This window comes from Cloeon dipterum, unplaced genomic scaffold (assembly GCF_949628265.1).
Source record: "Cloeon dipterum unplaced genomic scaffold, ieCloDipt1.1 scaffold_20_ctg1, whole genome shotgun sequence".
Classification (NCBI taxonomy): domain Eukaryota; kingdom Metazoa; phylum Arthropoda; class Insecta; order Ephemeroptera; family Baetidae; genus Cloeon; species Cloeon dipterum.
Window position 1 is genome coordinate 1 of NW_027052682.1, and position 25,912 is coordinate 25,912.

The following is a 25,912-nucleotide window of genomic DNA, read 5'->3' on the forward strand; positions in this document are numbered from 1 at the left end:
CCCGACTTGCCGCATGGAAAAAAAGGAAATCAAACTAAAGTGTCAATCGAAGGGTCGAATCACTCACTGCATCTGGTCGTCTTCCGAGCTGGTATCTACCTCCATCCAGTGGGTCATCACTCTCAGGAAGTCGGACTCTGGAGGCTGCGAGTGGACTTGGCGAGGATCTTGTTCCCTGGCGCGCAGTTGTGGCTCTTGAGTGCCGAATTGCCCGGTCCGCTGCAAGCCCAGGAACTCAGGTTGCAAGGCAGCGGCGGGCAGGAACGCTCCTTGGTGTTGCAACCGCTCGGCTTGTTCACGAGCCTCTGTGTTTTGCAGAGCCTCGTTGAGCAGTTCTGGAAGCTGCAAAAGAATAGAGTAAATTAAATTGTCAAAATTGTAATTCAAATATCAATTACCTGCAGCTGCAAGCTCAGGAAACACGATGCCAAGTCGTCGTTGTCCTCGTCGTCCAACCTCAGCCTGGCCGGTGTCCTCTTTGGTGGAGGTGGGTTGTCCTGAAACAGAAAAATTTAAAGTGTCATAGTATGAATTGCAAGCGAATTTCAAAGTGTCTTACCGATCCCGGCGTGTTGGAGACCGCGGCCGCCCTTTTGTTGCTGGTCCCTGATGTTGAAGGCCCGGCGTCTCGAAGGTCCGTTTCGGAGATCTTGAAGTTGGGATGTCTTTTGAGCCAACTCTGCTCTGCCATCTTCTTGAAGTGGCCGACGCTAGCTGGATTTTCAGCGTCGAACTTTGTGAAGACAGAGAAATCGGCGCCGTCGTCCAAGAAGTCTTCACTGTTGAAACGGGACCTCCAGTCGGCTGTTGGCAGTGATGTTTGGGGCTGCATCTGGAGATGTTCGTTTTCCCGCCTCACGTCCTCAAAGTAGATCTCCGTCAGGCGCTCCTGCTGGCGGTCATGTCGTTCCTGAGTGTTGAGGTTGCTGGCGACGCTCGGGGAACGATGATGTTCATTTTCCCGTCGAATGTCCTCAAAGTAGACCTCCATCAGGTGCTCTTGCTGGCGCTCGTCTCGTTCCTGGGTGTTGAGGTTGCTGGTGATCCTCGGGGAACGGAGGACGTGCACGATCGCTGAGGCGCACTGCTCGTCCAGGTCTTCTTGCGGCATCGGCTCCCAGTTGTCGTCGTCCTCGTCGACCAACTCCGCGATGTCATCAGGATGGGAGCCGCGGCCATCAAACGTGAACTCGTTCATCACTTCCTGGCTGAAGAATCGCTGCTGAAATCTCTGCCTGGGCGATCCTTCTTCAGGCATTGGTGGACGTCCACGTTCGCGGTCGCGCTGAAAGCAAAGGGATGATTTTATTTACCAAGTGCGTTCTTTTTTTCAGGTGTTTTTTCTAACTTTTCAGATGTTGTTAATTAAAATTTTCAGGTTAAATAATATTTCAGGTTTGTCAAAGTATTTCTCACCTCTGCGAGCTCCTCCATGAAGGTGGCCAAGTTCAACTCAGCTTGAGCAGCGTCGACGGGCTCTTCCAGCGGGGTCAAAGGGCGGGGCGGTCGCCAGTTGACGTCTTCGTCCTCTTCGTCACCGTCGTCCATCTCGTAGTCGTCGTCGTCGTCGTAGTCGTCGTCGTCGTCGTCGTCATCCTCGCCGTCGTCGTCCTCTCTGTCGTCGTCTTCATCCTGTCCATCATCAGACACGGCAGGCTCCACAACGCAGTTGTCCTGGAAAATGAAAAGAAACGATCAATAAAAGTTTGGAAATTTACCTTTTGTCTGAAACTCACATGTCCTGTGAAAAGCTGGACAGGAGGAGGAACTTCTTCTTCCGGCCGTGGTGGTGCCGGCGGTTCCTCGAGGTTCCACAGGTGATGGCGGACCGCGTTGTGGGTGAACCATGCCCCGGTGTCCGGATGCCGTCCCTGCCTGTCGTCCGGACACAGCACCATCCTGATGTCCTGAGCTCTACGTACTCTGCTGAGAGCGACGTAGAGCTTGCCGTGGTCGGACAGATATCTGCGGAGAAAAACGCCGACCTGAAATCAAAGTTGGAGAACAAAGTTAGAATATATATGTGATTGCAACGTTTGATGAACAACTAACCTTGCGCAGAGTCATGCCCTGGCTCTTGTTGATGGTCATGGCGAACGCAATCTTGAGAGGAAACTGAATTCTTCTCATCTTGACGAGCGGGCTGACATCTCCGACGAACTCGATCCTCGGCAGCTCGATGACGCGTCCTCTAATCCGGTCGGCACCGCTGAGAACTCTCACCCTGACCCTGTTTCTGGTGAAGTCCTCGACGCAAACCCTGGTGCCATTGACGATCCCGCTGGCGACATCGAGGTTTCGGATGATGATGGCAATGGCACCGACCCTGATGTTAAGGTCGTGGTAGGGCAGGCCGGGAGGGTTCAGGATGTGGAGTTCGTCCAGCTGGATGAGGCGGCGGTCTTCGGGAAGGTCTCCACCGTCGTCGACGAGAGGGTTGTTGGGATCGTCGTCGACAACGCTGTCCTCGGACAGCAGGACTGAAACCTCTTCAGGTCCCGCCATCTTGGCCAAGATCTGAAAGCATAAGAACATAAAACACATTCATTAATGTAAATCACAATTTGAAATACATTTTAAGAAGCACAAAGTTGTAAAAATTCCCTTCAAGTTTATATAAATATCAAGTCTAATATTCAGTTTCAAACTTACGCGGTTGTTGATCTTCCTGCAGTCGTCGTTCTTGGCCGTCAGGATGGCGCAGTCCTCGCCCTCAACAGACGGATCGTCGCCGAAGGTCCAGTGGATCAACTGGTCCAGGTTGTTGTTGGGCAGGATCCACTCGTCAGGGACGACAAAGGAACCTTCGGGAAGTTCTGGAGGGCACGGGTGGGAACCTTCGCCGATGGTCTTGAGAAGCTGGGCGAAGTCGCGCTCGTCCTCGTTGGCCCTCATGTTCTCTGTCAGATGGAGAACTTGGCACTGCGCCAACAGCTCGGAGTTCCTGAAGTGGATCTCGTCAACTGTCTCGTTCTGATTGGGGATCGGACACAGTTGACGGAGATCCCCTCCGAAGAGCACCGGGCAGCCTCCAAACGGCGAAGTTGACTCAGGGTCCTTGGCTCGCGTGAACAGCCTGTCCGCCGCCTTGTAGGCGTTCACGGACGCCATCGTGACCTCGTCGATGATCGCGAGGCTGGCACCCTGAACCAACTTGTAGCTGCGAACAGACAAACACAAAATGTGGTTATTTTCAGATTCAAAAAATTGTTTGCACATTTATTTCTTACTTTGTCGACTGGGGCTGAAGGTGAGACTCCGAGTCCCTGGTGAGAGGGATGGGCAGGCCAAGGGCAGAGTGAAGGGTGCGTCCGTTGTCGAGAAGGGCGGCCGCGACTCCGGTGAACGCCATGTTGATGGTGGACATGCCCATCAGCGCCAGCTTCTGCACGATGACTCTGTACGTGTGGGTCTTGCCGGTGCCGGCTGGACCTTCCATGAAGAAGAGCCGGCACTGGTCGAGGTGGTCGGGCGACGAGTAGTCCAGCACGGCCTCCATGATGGTGTCCACCACCTGCTGCTGTTGGACGTTCAGTCTGTCGTACTGATCTGAAATCAAAGTCGGTGGAGCGATTGTTAATAAACATATAATTCCGAGTTAAAATTCTGAAAAAGAAATCTCACCTTGGACAGCGGCACCGTCAGGGATGACGTCGTCGTCCACTGCCTCGTCCACCGTCATGTCGTCGTCGATGTTGGCGCGGAGCTCGTCGATGTTGATCTCCGCGAACAGCTCCTCGTCCAGGGGAGCGTTGTTGAGCAGCAGCTTCCTGGCGAGGTAGCGCAGCACGCGGAGTCGACTGCCTTCGGGGTCGCGTCTCAGGTGGAATTCGCCGACCAAGCTCTCCCAAACTTGCTCGAAGAGCTGAGCCGGCCTTGCTGGTGCTGCGTGGAGGAGCAAGAGGAGAAACAGGATGCGCATGGCGAACGGCGTCGCTTCCATCCCCGCCGCCTCCCGCAGGCAGTTGAGGTGCTCAAGGTCGTTGCGAGCAAGTCCCAGGGCCACAGCTGCCTCGCGGAAGGTGGCGTACTCAACCCCATCAACGGTTTTGGCGTCCTGGTAGCTGTGAAAAAAAGAAAGGTCGTGAAGAGAATAAATTGGTAATTATATATTTTAAAGAACCAACCTGGTGATGAACGCTCTGTGTTGAACGATGGCGCGCAGCCAGTACCGTTGGATGTTCTTGGGGCTGACGGTGGAGACGACGCCGATGATCTTCTCGCCTCCCCTCTTGCGGCGTGTCCAGACGCGGTCCTTGTCATTCCACACGTAGTGTTGAGGCAGCTCCACAAATTTGATGCGGTTCAGCAGGGCGAGCTCCTCAGGGTCAAGCGCGTTCCTGCAGACGTCCATGAAACCGAGGAACCTTGTATTCTTGAGAGGCCGTGTGGCAGCCTCGACGATCGCCTCCTGTCCACGCGCCCTCCAGAAGACCGGCGTCTCCTCCTCAGTGTGTACCTTCAAGTCGTACACCTGTGGGAAAAAATGAAGAACAAACAACATTACACTCAGACAATGCGCACACAAATTGTCGATTCAACTCACCGTGAACAACATGTCCTTCATTGGAAGCTGAAGAGTGCGCCAGGTTGCCTCTGTGGACGTCGTGTACATGCAATCCAAGGTCTTCTTGATCTCGTTGACGCAGAGGATGCCGTTGCAAGGTTCGTCGTCGTCTTCCTCCGCCTCCACCTCCGCCTCCTGGGCGTTGTCGTTGGGGGCGCCGCCGCTGATGTAGTTGCGCACCTCCATGCTGAGAGCCATCCGATCACGACGAGTCAGCCGGTTCGCATTCTGGAACAATTGCAAAAATTTCAAAGTGTTAGCATCAAAATTTCTCAAAGTTTTAGAAATGAGATAAACTCACCCGAATGCGATGCCCTGTCGTTCGCGCAGTCTGCTCGATGACCGCCATGTCCGGGCCCTTCGTGATGTACTTGACAATGTAGCGAACTTGCTTCATGTTCACGAAGGGCATGACGTTAATGTGGCATCGCATCGTCTTCAGGAGGAGCGGGTTGTACGGGACAACGTGCTGGTTGGTATACTCGTTGCCCCGAACTTTGATCTTGCGTCCGTCGTCCAGTCGCCTCAGCTGGACGAACCCGCGCCCGTCGTTGAGGACAGTCTCGTCGCGGAACGGTGCAGGAAAACCTTTCTTGCAGACTCCACCTCTGCCGCCAGCACAGAGGTAGGTGCACCGATGCAGCATATATCTCTTCACGGTGTCATGAAGTTCAGGGTCGCGGTGTTCGTCAGGGATGGAGGTGGAGACGTAGGCATCGACGTCACCAGGGTTGACCAACTGAAACAGACATAGAAGCAAAGAATTAAAACTAAATTCAAGTTCAGGTTTTGACTTAAAACTCACCGGTGAGCTGGTCGTCAGGATGAGATGGATGTGGGGAAGTCCTCGTTTCTGGAATTCTGTAACAAAGATGTAATTAGTGACGTGTCCCATTACCTGATCGTCCAGCAGCATCTTCTTCAGCTTCAGCACTTTGGCCCAGAATGCCCGGCACACGATGTCGCTGTTGAGGGAGCCGTCATTGGAGTCGAAGCCTGGGATGTCGTCAAACTCCAGCTCGCGTGGGTTGGCCGTCATCGTGACGAAGAAAGTGGGAACACCGGTTCTCTGGAACATAAGAAAAGTGTTTTAATTAATGTTTTTCTTTTCAGCTTAGCATTTCGTCAGGTTTGTATAAGTATTGGACAAATTTTTTCAGGTTTTTTCAAGTTTATATCGAAAATTATTGAATTTTAAACGAATTTGCAAATTGTTTATCGTAATTTACCTTGATGGAAGCAATGGCATGTTGGAACAGAGTCTTCATCGCCTCGTCCCCGTACTGGAAGCTCCTCGGCAGGACGACGGATCTGCCGACCTCGTAACTCATGTCGTCCGCGATCTTCTCCATGTACTCCACCAAGTCCCTCCTTGAGGCAAACATGAGCTCTTGGTCCAAGCCGTACTCGAGGAAGCTGAAACGGTTCTGGTTGATGCGGACCCACTGGTCGATGACGAATTGCTGCGTCAGGGTCCCGCAGTTCAGCTCAACCTGCAGAGGACGTCGCCGGTACATCTTGAACCTGAAAAGTTTTTCATTAGTGGTTTTTCATGGATGAATTGGATTAAACTTACTTGTAGAACTCGTTCATCGTGACGCGATTTCTTGTGGCGGTGACGTTGGGTCCGACGTGCTGGATGTTCGGGTGCCAACCGACGACTCCTTTGGGGTACATCAACGGGTAGACGAGGGCGTCGCGGTTCGGGTCGGTCGGCTTCAGGCGCACTCGCTGTCCATCTTTGACGACGAAGGTGTTCATACCGTCTGGCTCACCACCTGCCGCGAAGAGTGCCGCCACCTCGTTCTCTTCTGCCGGCAGCGCGTGGGTGTTGTGGCGCAAGGTGACCTTGTCTCTGTTGGGATTCTTGAAGACGATGGTGACTTCGCCCACGGTACCGTTGTTCCTCAGTTCTTCGTCGATGTACATGTGCGCCAGGGAGAACATCTTGAAGTAGGGATTGTTTTCTTCCATGTACTCGACGATTGTGGCGACGACATCTTCTGGCGGTTTTTGGTGCGTCAAACCTCCGACCACCTGCTCAGCCACCCTCTGGGGGGTGACAAAGCCAATCAGCTGGCAGTTGCGGCGCTGCTGGACTCCCGGTCGTCCGCCTGCTGCGGTGCCCGCCTCGTTCGCCGCTGGCCTGGGATCGAGCGGTGGCAGGTAGGCGTGCGTCTGGCCGTGGATTTTGTAGATATTTGGCGCGCGTCTTCCTGGTGTCGTTGGGAATTGCACGCGTTTGGCCTCGAACTGAGCAGGGGCGATCTGAAAGCAACAAAGAGCAAAGGCAATGATGAAGACACGAATAATTAAAATATTTCAATTTTCAGGTTTGGCGAAAATAACTTCAGGTCAATAGTGCAAAATTAGTTTTTTAATTCTCAATTATAATGTTCGCTAATTTTATTTTAACTTTCTTTTCAGGTGATTTCAGGTAAGTTATTTCAGGTTGCGATTGATAAAATTTTTCAATATCAGTAATATAAATATAAACTCACCAAAAGGTTGATGGTGCGGACGTGTCTTTTGTGATCTCGAAGCACAAACACCAACTCTTCAGGATAATCTTCAGCGGGAAGAATGGGAACCTTTCCCCTCGTGCAGCAAGTGTACAGACCTCGTGCGATGTCATCAGGAGTGAGTTCTGCTGGGAAGAACCAAGCCCGGCAGTGGCGGCACCTGTAGATCCCGCCGTCGTTGTCGGGGTCACCGCCAAAGGTCCCGAGCGGAAATCTTTGGACGTTGTCGGGCAGCGGTCCTCGCGCTGCGTTGTAAGTGCCCTCGCGAACTGCCCTGTTGTAATTGCGGATGTCTCGCTCCCCTCGGAGACCTCTTGGAGGTTGAGCTGGCCGCCGCGGGTCAGGGTGGTAGTCGTGGTTGTCCTGCTGAAATTCAAGTTTGTTCAAAGTAGCTGCAAACAGTTTACAATAAAAAAAATACCTGGATCACGATGGGAACAGTTGGAGCTCTAGGAATTGGGAGCCCAACTTGTCTCCGCACCCACTCAGGTGGCTCAAAGTTCGCATCTTGCTGGTCTTCAGGCGTCAAAACTGGTGTAGCGGCTTCACCCTCACTTCCGTCAGCGGCATCAGCAGGTCCACCGTTGTCGTCGTCGCCGCCAGAGTCGCCAGGGTCATCTGAGCCGCCAGGGCCACCTGGGCCGCCAGGGCCGCCAGGAGCCTGGACGACCTGGACGTCAGCAGCGACAACTGGACCCGCGTCGGCCACACCTCCCAGGCTGGTATCGGAAGTGTTGACAGATGAGGCAGCTGACAAACTGGAAAAAATTTGAATAAAATGATGTTAAAAATTAAAGATTATTATTAACAAACCGGCTTGAAATGCGGCGCGATGTTCGGCGGCGCGCCGGATCTCTCACGACCTCTGCAGGCTCAGGGTGCTCGTCGTCATCGAGTTGAACTCCTTCATGTTGAACTTTTCCCCTGAACAAATTATCAATGTCAAAATTAATCGAAATCATTAGTTATCAAAATTGTTACCTTCGTCTGCCCCTGCGAGCACTGGTTTGCCCCGCAGCAGCGGGAGCACTCCTTCCCCTGGGTTTCCTGCGGTTTCCCTCGGATTCCTGATCGTCCGGAACAGGGTCAGCTCGAGCGGCGTCGCTTCTTGTAGATGACGCTGACGACCTGCAAAAGTTATAACAGTGGTAAAATCAAGTTCAAACTCATAATACAGAAATCCAACCTGGTGGCAATCCTCCTGGATCGTCGTGGCTGTGTTGGTTCCTGAGCGACGACCTCAGGCTGCGCATTGGGAGCACCCTCTTGGCTGGAAAATTTAAAAGTTAATTTTTCAATTACCGTTTTCAGTTTGAAAAAAAAATTTGAAATTTACCTCATTGCCAGCCTCCTGGCTAACTCAGCGGCGACTCTCTCCATGAAAATCGTGTTCGCCAACCGCGCCAGACCTGCCATGTCTGTTGGCTGGAATGAGAAAAATTTGCAAAATTGAGTCATCAAATTTGGTCACAACAATGGGAAAAATTGAGTACATGGATTAATTTCATAATATTTATATGACTCACCAGTTCCCTTGGTGGAGCTGGCCGATTCATTGGCGTTTGTCTTTCTTGGGGTTCATCATCAAGTGGTACCTCGGGCGCCGGCAAACTGGGTTGGGTCACACTGGAACTCTGGGTCTTGGGACGAAACCAACCAGGATTCTTGACAGACTTTTTTGGGCGACCTCCTTTTTTTCGCCCACCTGAACAAAAAATTAAGAAAAAATTGACAATTAAATAATAAAGCTCTTGAATTCAGTTAGATAATAACAGATTTAATAAAATATCATGTCACCTTGAATAGTTGCGCCGTTGTTTTGGTCGCTCCTCGCCAACTCTTCACTTTCTTGAGGTTCATCATCTACTTGATCATCTGGTGGTGGCAAACTGGGCTCGGAGACACTCGCACTTGGGGTCTGGCTCCGCCAAGATTGGGGACGTTTGTCTGTTTTTTTTGGACGTCCACGTCCACGTCCACGCCCACGTCCACGTCCTCTTTGACCACCTGAAAGAAAAAGCATAAGAACAAAGGAACATGAAATATTGAGGAAGCAGTTGAATTGAGGAAGAAATTATTATATTTAAATAAAAATCATGTCACCTTGATTGGTTTCTGTGTTGTATTGGCCGCTCACCAACCACTGGCCAACGTCGATCTGCTCTACTTGATGTGGTAGGCCTTCGACAGGCGCACGCGACGACACCGAAGCTGAGGTCGAAGACGATGAAGTGTCTCGACTCGACACGCTGGATGTGGCGGTTTTTGGTCTTGGAGCAGGCTTTTTGAACACTGACTGGGACCCAGTGTTGACGGTGCTGGTCTCTGCAGCTTCTTCAGTCCCTTGAGTTTGGACGCTCGAAGATGCTGAAGCTGTCGTGGCACTCTTGGCCTTCTTCTGGAAACGACCGCGATGGGATTTCTTTGGCCTCGGCATCTAAAAAAACAATTAACAAAAGAAAAGGGCTAAACATTAGAAATGCAGTTAAAACATTTGTTATCAAAAAATAATATGAAAAATTAATTTCCTGGAAGCAATTCAAAGAGATGAAGAAATTAATATTAAAATATCATAAATGCTGCTGCACGTTTGTCCTGCAAATATTAGACATATTGGTCATAGAATTATTTCAAAAGAGATTGATTAAAATACAAAATTAGTGGGAATAATATTAAAATTGTGCAAATCTTCGCATAAAAACATTTTCCAGAAGCTCCCTCCTTTCCGCGGAGGGAGTAAATGATTCCCTAACGCGGCTGGCCAATTCCCTGGCCAGCAAAAATTGTTTAACTAAGAAATTCCTTCTAAATAAATTTTTTCAGCGGCTCCCTCCTTTCCACGGAGGGAGTAAATAATTTCCTGACGCGGCTGGCCAATTCCCTGGCCAGCAAAAATTGTTTAACTAAGAAATTCCTTCTAAATAAATTTTTTCAGCGGCTCCCTCCTTTCCGCGGAGGGAGTAAATGATTCTCTAACGCTGCTGGCCACATTCCCGGCCAGCAAAAATATTCCTAATGCGAAATTTCAGCTAAAAAAAATTTTGTCAGCAACTCCCTCCTTTCCGCGGAGGGAGTAATTGATTCCCTAACGCGGCTGGCCAATTCCCTGGCCAGCAAAAATTGTTTAACTAAGAAATTCCTTCTAAATAAATTTTTTCAGCGGCTCCCTCCTTTCCGCGGAGGGAGTAAATGATTCTCTAACGCTGCTGGCCAATTCCACGGCCAGCAAAAATATTCCTAATAAGAAATTTCAGTTAAAAAAATTTTTACAGCAGCTCCCTCCTTTCCGCGGAGGGAGTAAATGATTTCCTGACGCTGCTGGCCAATTTCCTGGCCAGCAAAAATTGTTTTACTAAGAAATTTCAGGCAAAAAAAAATTTTCAGCAGCTCCCTCCTTTCCGCGGAGGGAGTAAATGATTCCCTAACGCTGCTGGCCACATTCCCGGCCAGCAAAAATATTCCTAATGCGAAATTTTAGCTAAAAAAAATTTTGTCAGCAACTCCCTCCTTTCCGCGGAGGGAGTAATTGATTCCCTAACGCGGCTGGCCAATTCCCTGGCCAGCAAAAATTCTTTTACTAAGAAATTTCTTTAAAAAAAATTTACAGCAGCTCCCTCCTTTCCGCGGAGGGAGTAATTGATTCCCTAACGCGGCTGGCCAATTCCCTGGCCAGCAAAAATTGTTTAACTAAGAAATTCCATCTAAATAAATTTTTTCAGCGGCTCCCTCCTTTCCGCGGAGGGAGTAAATGATTCTCTAACGCTGCTGGCCACATTCCCGGCCAGCAAAAATATTCCTAATGCGAAATTTCAGCTAAAAAAAATTTTGTCAGCAACTCCCTCCTTTCCGCGGAGGGAGTAATTGATTCCCTAACGCGGCTGGCCAATTCCCTGGCCAGCAAAAATTGTTTTACTAAGAAATTTCAGGCAAAAAAAAATTTTCAGCAGCTCCCTCCTTTCCGCGGAGGGAGTAAATGATTCTCTAACGCTGCTGGCCACATTCCCGGCCAGCAAAAATATTCCTAATGCGAAATTTTAGCTAAAAAAAATTTTGTCAGCAACTCCCTCCTTTCCGCGGAGGGAGTAATTGATTCCCTAACGTGGCTGGCCAATTCCCTGGCCAGCAAAAATTCTTTTACTAAGAAATTTCTTTAAAAAAAATTTACAGCAACTCCCTCCTTTCCGCGGAGGGAGTAATTGATTCCCTAACGCGGCTGGCCAATTCCCTGGCCAGCAAAAATTGTTTAACTAAGAAATTCCATCTAAATAAATTTTTTCAGCGGCTCCCTCCTTTCCGCGGAGGGAGTAAATGATTCTCTAACGCTGCTGGCCAATTTCCTGGCCAGCAAAAATATTCCTAATGCGAAATTTCAGCTAAAAAAAATTTTGTCAGCAACTCCCTCCTTTCCGCGGAGGGAGTAATTGATTCCCTAACGCGGCTGGCCAATTCCCTGGCCAGCAAAAATTGTTTGACTAAGAAATTCCTTCTAAATAAATTTTTTCAGCGGCTCCCTCCTTTCCGCGGAGGGAGTAAATGATTCTCTAACGCTGCTGGCCAATTCCACGGCCAGCAAAAATATTCCTAATAAGAAATTTCAGTTAAAAAAATTTTTACAGCAGCTCCCTCCTTTCCGCGGAGGGAGTAAATGATTTCCTGACGCTGCTGGCCAATTTCCTGGCCAGCAAAAATTGTTTTACTAAGAAATTTCATGCAAAAAAAAATTTTCAGCAGCTCCCTCCTTTCCGCGAAGGGAGTAAATGATTCTCTAACGCTGCTGGCCACATTCCCGGCCAGCAAAAATATTCCTAATGCGAAATTTCAGCTAAAAAAAATTTTGTCAGCAACTCCCTCCTTTCCGCGGAGGGAGTAATTGATTCCCTAACGCGGCTGGCCACATTACCGGCCAGCCAAAATTTTTCTAACGCGAATTTCCTTCTAAAAATAAATTGTCAGCAGCTCCCTCCTTTCCGCGGAGGGAGTAATTGATTCCCTAACGCGGCTGGCCACATTCCAGGCCAGCCAAAATTTTTCTAACATGAAATTTGGAATAAAAAAAAAATTTACAGCAGCTCCCTCCTTTCCACGGAGGGAGTAAATAATTTCCTAACACTGCTGGCCAATTTCCTGGCCAGCAAAAATTGTTTTACTAAGATATTCCTTCAAAAAAAATTATTTCAGCAGCTCCCTCCTTTCCGCGGAGGGAGTAAATAATTTCCTAACACTGCTGGCCAATTTCCTGGCCAGCAAAAATTATTCTAATGCGAAATTTAGGGTAAAAAAAATTTTTCAGCAGCTCCCTCCTTTCCGCGGAGGGAGTAAATAATTTCCTAACACTGCTGGCCAATTTCCCGGCCAGCAAAAATTGTTATACTAAGATATTCCTTCAAAAAAAATTTTTACAGCGGCTCCCTCCTTTCCGCGGAGGGAGTAAATAATTTCCTAACACTGCTGGCCAATTTCCTGGCCAGCAAAAATTGTTATACTAAGATATTCCTTTAAAAAAAATTTTTACAGCGGCTCCCTCCTTTCCGCGGAGGGAGTAAATAATTTCCTAACACTGCTGGCCAATTTCCTGGCCAGCAAAAATTGTTATACTAAGATATTCCTTTAAAAAAAAATTTTACAGCAGCTCCCTCCTTTCCGCGGAGGGAGTAAATAATTTCCTAACACTGCTGGCCAGTTCCACGGCCAGCAAAAATTATTCTAATGCGAAATTTGGGGTAAAAAAAATTTTTCAGCGGCTCCCTCCTTTCCGCGGAGGGAGTAAATAATTTCCTAACACTGCTGGCCAATTTCCCGGCCAGCAAAAATTGTTTTACTAAGAAATTCCTTCAAAAAAAAATTTTACAGCAGCTCCCTCCTTTCCGCGGAGGGAGTAATTGATTCCCTAACGCGGCTGGCCACATTCCCGGCCAGCAAAAATTTTTCTAACGCGAATTTCCTTCTAAAAATAAATTGTCAGCAGCTCCCTCCTTTCCGCGGAGGGAGTAATTGATTCCCTAACGCGGCTGGCCACATTCCCGGCCAGCCAAAATTTTTCTAACATGAAATTTGGAATAAAAAAAAAATTTACAGCAGCTCCCTCCTTTCCACGGAGGGAGTAAATAATTTCCTAACACTGCTGGCCAATTTCCTGGCCAGCAAAAATTGTTATACTAAGATATTCCTTCTAAAAAAATTTTTGCAGCAGCTCCCTCCTTTCCGCGGAGGGAGTAAATAATTTCCTAACACTGCTGGCCAATTTCCTGGCCAGCAAAAATTATTTTAATGCTAAATTTAGGGTAAAAAAAATTTTTCAGCAGCTCCCTCCTTTCCGCGGAGGGAGTAAATAATTTCGTAACACTGCTGGCCAATTTCCCGGCCAGCAAAAATTGTTATACTAAGATATTCCTTCAAAAAAAATTTTTACAGCGGCTCCCTCCTTTCCGCGGAGGGAGTAAATAATTTCCTAACACTGCTGGCCAATTTCCTGGCCAGCAAAAATTGTTATACTAAGATATTCCTTTAAAAAAAAATTTTACAGCAGCTCCCTCCTTTCCGCGGAGGGAGTAAATAATTTCCTAACACTGCTGGCCAATTTCCCGGCCAGCAAAAATTGTTATACTAAGATATTCCTTTAAAAAAAAATTTTACAGCAGCTCCCTCCTTTCCGCGGAGGGAGTAAATAATTTCCTAACACTGCTGGCCAATTTCCTGGCCAGCAAAAATTGTTATACTAAGATATTCCTTTAAAAAAAAATTTTACAGCAGCTCCCTCCTTTCCGCGGAGGGAGTAAATAATTTCCTAACACTGCTGGCCAATTTCCTGGCCAGCAAAAATTATTTTAATGCGAAATTTAGGGTAAAAAAAATTTTTCAGCAGCTCCCTCCTTTCCGCGGAGGGAGTAAATAATTTCCTAACACTGCTGGCCAATTTCCCGGCCAGCAAAAATTGTCATACTAAGATATTCCTTTAAAAAAAAATTTTACAGCAGCTCCCTCCTTTCCGCGGAGGGAGTAAATAATTTCCTAACACTGCTGGCCAATTTCCTGGCCAGCAAAAATTATTTTAATGCTAAATTTAGGGTAAAAAAATTTTTCAGCAGCTCCCTCCTTTCGGCGGAGGGAGTAAATAATTTCGTAACACTGCTGGCCAATTTCCCGGCCAGCAAAAATTGTTATACTAAGATATTCCTTCAAAAAAAATTTTTACAGCGGCTCCCTCCTTTCCGCGGAGGGAGTAAATAATTTCGTAACACTGCTGGCCAATTTCCCGGCCAGCAAAAATTGTTATACTAAGATATTCCTTCAAAAAAAATTTTTACAGCGGCTCCCTCCTTTCCGCGGAGGGAGTAAATAATTTCCTAACACTGCTGGCCAATTTCCTGGCCAGCAAAAATTGTTATACTAAGATATTCCTTTAAAAAAAAATTTTACAGCAGCTCCCTCCTTTCCGCGGAGGGAGTAAATAATTTCCTAACACTGCTGGCCAATTTCCTGGCCAGCAAAAATTATTTTAATGCTAAATTTAGGGTAAAAAAAATTTTTCAGCAGCTCCCTCCTTTCGGCGGAGGGAGTAAATAATTTCGTAACACTGCTGGCCAATTTCCCGGCCAGCAAAAATTGTTATACTAAGATATTCCTTCAAAAAAAATTTTTACAGCGGCTCCCTCCTTTCCGCGGAGGGAGTAAATAATTTCCTAACACTGCTGGCCAATCTCCTGGCCAGCAAAAATTGTTATACTAAGATATTCCTTTAAAAAAAAATTTACAGCAGCTCCCTCCTTTCCGCGGAGGGAGTAAATAATTTCCTAACACTGCTGGCCAATTCCCTGGCCAGCAAAAATTGTTTTACTAAGAAATTCCTTCAAAAATAATTTTTACAGCGGCTCCCTCCTTTCCGCGGAGGGAGTAAATAATTTCCTAACACTGCTGGCCAATTTCCCGGCCATCAAAAAATTTAAAGCGAGGCGTGACGGCCGAAAAGAATTTAAATATATTGCCAGGTGGCTCCGGCGAGTGTCGCCGAAAGGGCGGCGTGTACACAATGTCGTACGATGTCGAAAGGCGGCGGCGGACGCGGCGGCGGCGGCGAAATTAACGATAAAACCACATTTAAAACGGGCGGCATCCTGTGGTGCATTCTAAACCGGCGCGTAACAAAACGTTCGAAATTGATATAAAAACACCTACCTTGTTCGGCGATCCTGGTCCGAAGGTCCAAAGCTGCTGTCACGGTGGTCTGCTGTCCTCGTCGGCTGTCCTCGGTCTCGCTGTTGATGAAAGAAATTCGGTTAATTTAAATGTAAACAGGCAGCACGCGATTTTATTTCATCGTTTTTGGCGAATTATGCATGTAATTCCACCTTAATTTGAGAATCTGTATGTAAATTGACATAAACTACTCCATCCTGCACCCTATTTGACCACTTCAAGACCGTTATTCGGTTCAAATTTTGATTCTGAATTTTTGTCTATATGCACGAATGGCCAGCCGAGAAGCGGCGTGAGTGCGTACATAAACAAAAATTCAGTAGCAATATTTCGGCCGAAAAACTGGTTTCAAACTGTCAAATAGGTTGCCAGATAATGTAGTTTATGTACGCGAGTGTGGATACAGGCAAGATGGCATGAAAAACCGCCGAAAAATGATGAAAAATACAAAAATGAAACACCAACCTGGGGATGCGGCTGCGTGGTCTCCGGCTGCGATGAGAAGTTCTAACACTTTTTGTCGCACAATGAAACACTGCACTCACTGAAAAACACTATTCACTCACTGAAACACTCACTTTTTCACTCACAAAACACACAGAAACACTCGCGTCGGCACGATTCACTCGAAAATGTCCGCCGAATCCGCGTTCGGCCGCACAACACACGCAATCACAACACACACGGGGCACTTTTCTTCTCACGAATTTCGCACTTAAAACACGCTACACTCGATGAAACGCACTCTCACTAACACGATGCACACACTCACTATCACTAAAACACTCGCTAAGGATCGGAAAAGTCAGAAAAGATGGGAAAAATCGAGATTAACTTTGAAGCACTTCAGGCACCTGCTGTGTCAACAAAGCAAATCGCAGTCGTCGCGGCGGTTGCTGCAAAACAGCGGTGGCGCTGGTGCGCGCTGCTTCGTACCGGTACGAATGAGATCGTGAATTATGTTCAAATCGTTGCGAATAAAGACGAAACTGGTGTTAATTGGTAAAAGAAGGTTTATTTAATATTTACAACTCAAAATAAATTACAAACAGGCAGCTTTGAGGCTGAAAAGAATTTAAATTGTGCTTGGCATTATGAAAAAACCGGTAATTTTTTAATGCAACCGGTTTTGACGCTGTTAGCATTTCTTTGAATTTGTTGGAAACGACGGCGCTTGCAAGTATCCAAAATTAAATAGAAAAACGCAATTTTTTCCCCCGAAAGGACCCAAATCGCACACTCATGCATGCTGCCGATGTGCATACCATTTTTGAAGTTTCTAACGCACATAGAAAAATTAAAATTCGGAAAATTCGGTTTTCACTGTTGCTCGGCTCGGCTCGGAAGACTGTCACAAATGGTTTTATTTATGAAACAATTCAACGGATCAACGGATTTTAACTCACGACGCCTCAAAAAAATCATCTCGACGAGGCACATAAATTTCTTGTACCCTGACGACCTTTTTCAGGGTACTTCGCCCTGAGATGCCTGTTTTTCATACTTTTTCAGACATTTCTATGAATTTTAAAAGAAATTTTATTAACACACGGACGGAAACCACCTTAGAATCAGGATTAATGTCAAATCTAACTCATTTAAATTGGAAATCCCGAATGAAAGATGGTACGTGCCTTCGGCACGTAATATTGGCCGACTTTATAAATCAATCCGAGTCGGGTCAAAGTCCAGATTGAGAGGCGGCACGCGCCTTCGGCGCGAACTCGTGGCAGGAGGAGCGCCGAGCGGGCGGCGACCGCCGGACGGGGGCGCCTCGAGCGGGCGGCGACCGCCGAGCGGGCGGCGAACGCCGAGCGGGGGCGCCTCGAGCGGGCGGCGACCGCCGAGCGGGCGGCGAACGCTGAGCGGGCGGCGAACGCCGAGCGGGCGGCGAACGCCGAGCGGGCGGCGAACGCCGAGCGGGCGGCGAACGCCGAGCGGGCGGCAACGCCGAGCGGGCGGCGAACGCCGAGCGGGGGCGCCTCGAGCGGGCGGCGACCGCCGGGCGGGCGGCGAACGCCGAGCGGGCGGCGAACGCCGAGCGGGCGGCGAACGCCGAGCGGGCGGCGAGCGCCGAGCGGGCGGCGAACGCCGAGCGGGCGGCGAACGCCGAGCGGGCGGCGAACGCCGAGCGGGCGGCGAACGCCGAGCGGGCGGCGAGCGCCGAGCGGGCGGCGAACGCCGAGCGGGCGGCAACGCCGAGCGGGCGGCGAACGCCGAGCGGGCGGCGAACGCCGAGCGGGCGGCGAACGCCGAGCGGGCGGCAACGCCGAGCGGGCGGCGAACGCCGAGCGGGCGGCGACCGCCGAGCGGGCGGCGACCGCCGGACGGGCGGCGAACGCCGAGCGGGCGGCGAACGCCGAGCGGGCGGCGAACGCCGAGCGGGCGGCGAACGCCGAGCGGGCGGCGAACGCCGAGCGGGCGGCAACGCCGAGCGGGCGGCGAACGCCGAGCGGGGGCGCCTCGAGCGGGCGGCGACCGCCGAGCGGGCGGCGAACGCCGAGCGGGCGGCGAACGCCGAGCGGGCGGCGAACGCCGAGCGGGCGGCGAACGCCGAGCGGGCGGCGAACGCCGAGCGGGCGGCGAACGCCGAGCGGGCGGCGAACGCCGAGCGGGCGGCAACGCCGAGCGGGCGTCCGCCGAGAGTCTGCGAAATGGCGAGCGGCGGGGTCGGAGAGGTGGGCGGCGTTGAAAAATTCGCGAAAAGTTTGTCCTGGGCGGATTTCAGATCGGTTACCCTGAGAAAGGTCCTCAGGGTGGGTCAGGTTGATGGGCTCGTCGAGAGGATTCGAAAGAGACCTTGCGGGTCAAAATCCGCCTGCGCGTTCAAATTCGAGAGGAAAACCGTCTTTGCGGCCGAGTGAAACCGAGCTTGCGTACGGCGAGCTGGGCGGCAGCAAACGAAACTGCGTGTCTGAAGTTCTAAGTGCGGCGGCGGCGTTGAAAAAATCAAGAAAAGTCGGGCCGATGACGATCTCAGGGTGGCCTACCCTGAGAAAAGGTCGTCAGGGTAGCTCAGGTTTCATGGCTGGTCGAGACGAATCTAAAGAGACCTCGCGGGTCGAAATCGGTCCAGCGGTTGAATTGATGCGAATTGACGGCCGTCGCTGTGCACACACGCTCGCGTGCAGAATGCACGAAAATAAAGAAAAATGCCAATTTTAATTTTTCTATGGGCAGTACGAGGCTCAAATTTGGTTTGCAGACCGGCAGCACGAATGCGGATGCTGCGGATTCGCAACGATCTCGATTCGGGTCGATCCGTGGGAAATTTGGCGAATTTTCCAATTTGGCGTGTTGCGCTTATGGCGGAAGTGCGAAAAACCACGTTTTTCCGATTTCAAAAGTTTTCAGCGGTCCGAGTTTTCCGCGGATCGCCTCGAAATTGGTCTCAAAATGACCGCAGATAAATTCTGCGTAAATTGATCGCTGGGTTTTTCGAAATCTTGTCCCGGAAAATTTCCACGATTTTCGAAAGTGGAAAAAACCCGTAAAAAAGGGGTAAATTGAAGATAAATGGAAAACGTGACGGTTATAATTTTTAAAAATGCTCTCAAAATGTTCCCCAATTAGTGCCTAGCAACTGGGCATAGGTGCCATATCTGGGAAAACTCTGGTTTTGGCGGAAATCGCGATTGAAATTCACAAATTTTGACTTTGGCAAAAATTCGCAACTTCAAAGTCGCGCGGTTTTTTTGAAAATGGTCGGATTTTGCAAAAGTGGGTATGCCCAGATGCGCCCCGCTAAAACGATTTTTTTGGTGCCTCAAAGTCCGTCCTGGGTCCCACAGGGCCCTGGCTAGGCCCCGAAAACCGAAATTGTGGAATGTCCATTTCGCGTTTTTTCCACTTTAAATGGGAATAACTTTGCGCCTGTTCGTGCTACGATCAAAAACCGGTGTTCTGCGTGTTCGCCGCAAAATTCTGAATAAGATCGAACCCGCCGCCACCCCCGTCCTCCCCCTGCAACCCCCGTCGCCGCAAAATGCCCGTAAAGAGTGTTTTTTCGGTTTTATTTTTTTATTAATTCGCCTATGGGCAAGATGGCGGTTTTGCCCATCGGAATCTAGGTTGTGCACCCCCCCGCGTCGGCCACCCGGGTTTGGGGGTTGATCGGGGCCGAATTGCCGATTTTTTTACACAGGAAGATAGGGACGCCTCCTACGTCGGGGGCCCCTGCGGGGCCCCTACGGGCCCGGCGGGCGGCTCCTCGGGGGTTCCTCGGCCACTCGGGGGGCGGGTCCGGAAACCGCCCTCGGACCGAATTGATTCGGAAAACGCCTCAAACCGTCGCGTATTAGTATGGTAGAACAAGCGTTGCACGCTTGGCGCTGCGCGCGCCGACGGCCGCTTCGCGGCCGCCCTCCGGGCCTCCGGCCCTCCCGGCTGCGCGCGCCGCGGGGACCTCCGGTCCCCGCGGCGCCTGCCGCCCTGCGGGCGCGTGACGACCGAGGCGGGCGGGCAGAACGTTCGCGAGGTGCTCATCCTTGTCATTTCTCGCGAATCGCGTCGAGAGTCTGCGAAGTGGCGAGCGGTGGGGTCTGAGAGATCCTCGGCGTTAAAAAAAATCGCGAAAAGTTGGTCCCGGGCGGATTTCAGGTCGGCCTACCCTTGGAAAGATTGTCAGGTTGGGTTAGGTGGAAGGGATAGCGAAGACGAATTGATAGAGATCTCGCGGGCTGAAATCCGTTGATCCGTTGAATTTATTTGAAAATTACACCGTGGCGCCGAAGCGGCGTCGTCGAAATCTCAAATATCGCAAGAAAACGACGAAATTGATGGTGATATCACGCCAAAGTGACAATAGGAAGCAACGGCAGTTTCAAAGCCGGCGAATCCGGCGAAAAGCAGAAATCAGGTCGCGCGACCTGGGGAAGGTCGGGAATGGCTGAAGGTTAAATTTCGTCGTCAGGTACAGTCAAATGTGGCCAAAATCGAAGAAAATGCGTTAAAAACTGGCTGCGGGAAGGATCTCAGGTCGGGATACCCTGAGAAAGGTTGTCAGGGTAGGTCATTTTGTTAAGCTCGATGATACCTTTCATTTGAGACCTCTTTTGTCAAAATCCATTTACGCGTTCAATTGCTCAAGAAAAACCGTGTTTTTCGACCGACCGAAGTCGAGCTTTCGTGCGCCGAGCTGGGCGAAAGGAAACGAATCAAAGGGTGATTTTAAATATTATACTATTTCACAATTTTCTAAAACTGGCACTATGAAGGGTTTTTTGAGGAAATTAAAAAGTTGAAATTAATTTTAAAAAATAACAATGGCAATTTATTTCAGGTCTCAGTATTACAAAGGATTGCTTATTACGATTTATTACAATGTGTTTAATACAATTCGATAAATTTACAGTAATTTTATGTGCATTTACATGGAAGTGTCAATTCTATCACAAAAATTAAACATTTTAATTCAAGTCTCATCGATTACAACTATCGCAGATTACATATTACAAATTAAATTACTTTATTCTAAGTCTAATCAGGAATTACAATAATAAGTCTTTATTTATTCAGTCGTTTGAAGTTACAATAATCTAGGTTGCTTTTCAAATACAGTTTAATATTATAAATTCTTAAGTAGGAAGTTACATATTATCAAACAGGAATGAGAAAAAATTAATGAAATTTAAATAAAACACAAATTGGAAATAAGTTGAAAATGAGCGAAAAGTCAGAAAGTAAGGAATGTGTAGTAAATCAGCGTGGCGACCAATCAGATGAGCCAGCTCTTCACACCACCTAGCGTCCAAATCTCTAAAGATCTCCGACGCTCTAGAGAGAAGTGGACGCTTGGTGGCGTGAAGAGCTGGCTCATCCGATTGGTTGCCGCGCTGATTTACTTGAAACCACGACTTGCTCTTAAGTTGGAAGATACATTTCAAACAGGAATGAGAAGAAATTAATGAAACTCAAATAAAACACAAATTGGATATAAGTTGAAAATGAGCGGAAAGTCAGAAAGTAAGTAATATGTAGCAAATCAGCGCGGCGACCAATCAGATGAGCCAGCTCTTCACGCCACCTAGCGTCCAAATCTCTAAAGATCTCCGACGCTCTAGAGAGAAGTGAACGCTTGGTGGCGTGAAGAGCTGGCTCATCCGATTGGTCGCCGCGCTGATTTGCTTGAAACCCCGACTTGCCGCATGGAAAAAAAGGAAATCAAACTAAAGTGTCAATCGAAGGGTCGAATCACTCACTGCATCTGGTCGTCTTCCGAGCTGGTATCTACCTCCATCCAGTGGGTCATCACTCTCAGGAAGTCGGACTCTGGAGGCTGCGAGTGGACTTGGCGAGGATCTTGTTCCCTGGCGCGCAGTTGTGGCTCTTGAGTGCCGAATTGCCCGGTCCGCTGCAAGCCCAGGAACTCAGGTTGGAAGGCAGCGGCGGGTAGGAACGCTCCTTGGTGTTGCAACCGCTCGGCTTGTTCACGAGCCTCTGTGTTTTGCAGAGCCTCGTTGAGCAGTTCTGGAAGCTGCAAAAGAATAGAGTAAGTTAAATTGTCAAAATTGTAATTCAAATATCAATTACCTGCAACTGCAAGCTCAGGAAACACGATGCCAAGTCGTCGTTGTCCTCGTCGTCCAATCTCAGCCTGGCCGGTGTCCTCTTTGGTGGAGGTGGGTTGTCCTGAAACAGAAAAATTTAAAGTGTCATAGTATGAATTGCAAGCGAATTTCAAAGTGTCTTACCGATCCCGGCGTGTTGGAGACCGCGGCCGCCCTTTTGTTGCTGGTCCCTGATGTTGAAGGCCCGGCGTCTCGAAGGTCCGTTTCGGAGATCTTGAAGTTGGGATGTCTTTTGAGCCAACTCTGCTCTGCCATCTTCTTGAAGTGGCCGACGCTAGCTGGATTTTCAGCGTCGAACTTTGTGAAGACAGAGAAATCGGCGCCGTCGTCCAAGAAGTCTTCACTGTTGAAACGGGACCTCCAGTCGGCTGTTGGCAGTGATGTTTGGGGCTGCATCTGGAGATGTTCGTTTTCCCGCCTCACGTCCTCAAAGTAGATCTCCGTCAGGCGCTCCTGCTGGCGGTCATGTCGTTCCTGAGTGTTGAGGTTGCTGGCGACGCTCGGGGAACGATGATGTTCATTTTCCCGTCGAATGTCCTCAAAGTAGACCTCCATCAGGTGCTCTTGCTGGCGCTCGTCTCGTTCCTGGGTGTTGAGGTTGCTGGTGATCCTCGGGGAACGGAGGACGTGCACGATCGCTGAGGCGCACTGCTCGTCCAGGTCTTCTTGCGGCATCGGCTCCCAGTTGTCGTCGTCCTCGTCGACCAACTCCGCGATGTCATCAGGATGGGAGCCGCGGCCATCAAACGTGAACTCGTTCATCACTTCCTGGCTGAAGAATCGCTGCTGAAATCTCTGCCTGGGCGATCCTTCTTCAGGCATTGGTGGACGTCCACGTTCGCGGTCGCGCTGAAAGCAAAGGGATGATTTTATTTACCAAGTGCGTTCTTTTTTTCAGGTGTTTTTTCTAACTTTTCAGATGTTGTTAGTTTAAATTTTCAGGTTAAATAATATTTCAGGTTTGTCAAAGTATTTCTCACCTCTGCGAGCTCCTCCATGAAGGTGGCCAAGTTCAACTCAGCTTGAGCAGCGTCGACGGGCTCTTCCAGCGGGGTCAAAGGGCGGGGCGGTCGCCAGTTGACGTCTTCGTCCTCTTCGTCACCGTCGTCCATCTCGTAGTCGTCGTCGTCGTCGTAGTCGTCGTCATCGCCGTCGTCATCCTCGCCGTCGTCGTCCTCTCTGTCGTCGTCTTCATCCTGCCCATCATCAGACACGGCAGGCTCCACAACGCAGTTGTCCTGGAAAATGAAAAGAAACGATCAATAAAAGTTTGGAAATTTACCTTTTGTCTGAAACTCACATGTCCTGTGAAAAGCTGGACAGGAGGAGGAACTTCTTCTTCCGGCCGTGGTGGTGCCGGCGGTTCCTCGAGGTTCCACAGGTGATGGCGGACCGCGTTGTGGGTGAACCATGCCCCGGTGTCCGGATGCCGTCCCTGCCTGTCGTCCGGACACAGCACCATCCTGATGTCCTGAGCTCTACGTACTCTGCTGAGAGCGACGTAGAGCTTGCCGTGGTCGGACAGATATCTGCGGAGAAAAACGCCGACCTGAAATCAAAGTTGGAGAACAAAGTTAGAATATATATGTGATTGCAACGTTTGATGAACAACTAACCTTGCGCAGAGTCATGCCCTGGCTCTTGTTGATGGTCATGGCGAACGCAATCTTGAGAGGAAACTGAATTCTTCTCATCTTGACGAGCGGGCTGACATCTCCGACGAATTCGATCCTCGGCAGCTCGATGACGCGTCCTCTAATCCGGTCGGCACCGCTGAGAACTCTCACCCTGACCCTGTTTCTGGTGAAGTCCTCGACGCAAACCCTGGTGCCATTGACGATCCCGCTGGCGACATCGAGGTTTCGGATGATGATGGCAATGGCACCGACCCTGATGTTAAGGTCGTGGTAGGGCAGGCCGGGAGGGTTCAGGATGTGGAGTTCGTCCAGCTGGATGAGGCGGCGGTCTTCGGGAAGGTCTCCACCGTCGTCGACGAGAGGGTTGTTGGGATCGTCGTCGACAACGCTGTCCTCGGACAGCAGGACTGAAACCTCTTCAGGTCCCGCCATCTTGGCCAAGATCTGAAAGCATAAGAACATAAAACACATTCATTAATGTAAATCACAATTTGAAATACATTTTAAGAAGCACAAAGTTGTAAAAATTCCCTTCAAGTTTATATAAATATCAAGTCTAATATTCAGTTTCAAACTTACGCGGTTGTTGATCTTCCTGCAGTCGTCGTTCTTGGCCGTCAGGATGGCGCAGTCCTCGCCCTCAACAGACGGATCGTCGCCGAAGGTCCAGTGGATCAACTGGTCCAGGTTGTTGTTGGGCAGGATCCACTCGTCAGGGACGACAAAGGAACCTTCGGGAAGTTCTGGAGGGCACGGGTGGGAACCTTCGCCGATGGTCTTGAGAAGCTGGGCGAAGTCGCGCTCGTCCTCGTTGGCCCTCATGTTCTCTGTCAGATGGAGAACTTGGCACTGCGCCAACAGCTCGGAGTTCCTGAAGTGGATCTCGTCAACTGTCTCGTTCTGATTGGGGATCGGACACAGTTGACGGAGATCCCCTCCGAAGAGCACCGGGCAGCCTCCAAACGGCGAAGTTGACTCAGGGTCCTTGGCTCGGGTGAACAGCCTGTCCGCCGCCTTGTAGGCGTTCACGGACGCCATCGTGACCTCGTCGATGATCGCGAGGCTGGCACCCTGAACCAACTTGTAGCTGCGAACAGACAAACACAAAATGTGGTTATTTTCAGATTCAAAAAATTGTTTGCACATTTATTTCTTACTTTGTAGACTGGGGCTGAAGGTGAGACTCCGAGTCCCTGGTGAGAGGGATGGGCAGGCCAAGGGCAGAGTGAAGGGTGCGTCCGTTGTCGAGAAGGGCGGCCGCGACTCCGGTGAACGCCATGTTGATGGTGGACATGCCCATCAGCGCCAGCTTCTGCACGATGACTCTGTACGTGTGGGTCTTGCCGGTGCCGGCTGGACCTTCCATGAAGAAGAGCCGGCACTGGTCGAGGTGGTCGGGCGACGAGTAGTCCAGCACGGCCTCCATGATGGTGTCCACCACCTCCTGCTGTTGGACGTTCAGTCTGTCGTACTGATCTGAAATCAAAGTCGGTGGAGCGATTGTTAATAAACATATAATTCCGAGTTAAAATTCTGAAAAAGAAATCTCACCTTGGACAGCGGCACCGTCAGGGATGACGTCGTCGTCCACTGCCTCGTCCACCGTCATGTCGTCATCGATGGTGGCGCGGAGCTCGTCGATGTTGATCTCCGCGAACAGCTCCTCGTCCAGGGGAGCGTTGTTGAGCAGCAGCTTCCTGGCGAGGTAGCGCAGCACGCGGAGTCGACTTCCTTCGGGGTCGCGTCTCAGGTGGAATTCGCCGACCAAGCTCTCCCAAACTTGCTCGAAGAGCTGAGCCGGCCTTGCTGGTGCTGCGTGGAGGAGCAAGAGGAGAAACAGGATGCGCATGGCGAACGGCGTCGCTTCCATCCCCGCCGCCTCCCGCAGGCAGTTGAGGTGCTCAAGGTCGTTGCGAGCAAGTCCCAGGGCCACAGCTGCCTCGCGGAAGGTGGCGTACTCAACCCCATCAACGGTTTTGGCGTCCTGGTAGCTGTGAAAAAAAGAAAGGTCGTGAAGAGAATAAATTGGTAATTATATATTTTAAAGAACCAACCTGGTGATGAACGCTCTGTGTTGAACGATGGCGCGCAGCCAGTACCGTTGGATGTTCTTGGGGCTGACGGTGGAGACGACGCCGATGATCTTCTCGCCTCCCCTCTTGCGGCGTGTCCAGACGCGGTCCTTGTCATTCCACACGTAGTGTTGAGGCAGCTCCACAAATTTGATGCGGTTCAGCAGGGCGAGCTCCTCAGGGTCAAGCGCGTTCCTGCAGACGTCCATGAAACCGAGGAACCTTGTATTCTTGAGAGGCCGTGTGGCAGCCTCGACGATCGCCTCCTGTCCACGCGCCCTCCAGAAGACCGGCGTCTCCTCCTCAGTGTGTACCTTCAAGTCGTACACCTGTGGGAAAAAATGAAAAACAA

At 50.0% G+C, this 25,912-nt stretch overlaps 2 protein-coding genes across 2 annotated transcripts in view; both read right to left on the reverse strand.

Moving 5' to 3' along the window:
- Positions 1–6: 6 nt before the first annotated feature.
- On the reverse strand, positions 7–9,127 carry LOC135947649 (uncharacterized). The gene is made up of 23 exons (XM_065496526.1): positions 8,887–9,127; positions 8,616–8,794; positions 8,426–8,514; positions 8,276–8,359; positions 8,071–8,217; positions 7,903–8,013; positions 7,511–7,847; positions 7,069–7,455; positions 6,144–6,835; positions 5,797–6,091; positions 5,373–5,636; positions 4,869–5,306; positions 4,547–4,795; positions 4,128–4,474; positions 3,625–4,064; positions 3,231–3,549; positions 2,653–3,160; positions 2,053–2,517; positions 1,737–1,985; positions 1,417–1,674; positions 560–1,285; positions 399–497; positions 7–342 (listed from the first exon to the last, which is right to left on the reverse strand). The coding sequence occupies exons 1-23, from the start codon at positions 9,110–9,112 to the stop codon at positions 64–66; spliced, it is 7,188 nt and encodes a 2,395-aa protein (XP_065352598.1). The 5' UTR covers positions 9,113–9,127; the 3' UTR covers positions 7–63.
- Positions 9,128–20,527: 11,400 nt separating this feature from the next.
- Positions 20,528–25,912, reverse strand: part of LOC135947647 (uncharacterized) — a 47,582-nt gene continuing 42,197 nt past the window's right edge. Inside the window, exons 17-26 of the mRNA XM_065496524.1 lie at positions 25,543–25,889; positions 25,040–25,479; positions 24,646–24,964; positions 24,068–24,575; positions 23,468–23,932; positions 23,152–23,400; positions 22,832–23,089; positions 21,975–22,700; positions 21,814–21,912; positions 20,528–21,757 (exon numbers count right to left, since the gene is read on the reverse strand). Of these exons, the coding sequence (XP_065352596.1) occupies positions 21,479–21,757; positions 21,814–21,912; positions 21,975–22,700; positions 22,832–23,089; positions 23,152–23,400; positions 23,468–23,932; positions 24,068–24,575; positions 24,646–24,964; positions 25,040–25,479; positions 25,543–25,889 (3,690 nt within the window). The 3' untranslated portion in view covers positions 20,528–21,478. The remainder of the gene's footprint in view (positions 21,758–21,813; positions 21,913–21,974; positions 22,701–22,831; positions 23,090–23,151; positions 23,401–23,467; positions 23,933–24,067; positions 24,576–24,645; positions 24,965–25,039; positions 25,480–25,542; positions 25,890–25,912) is intronic.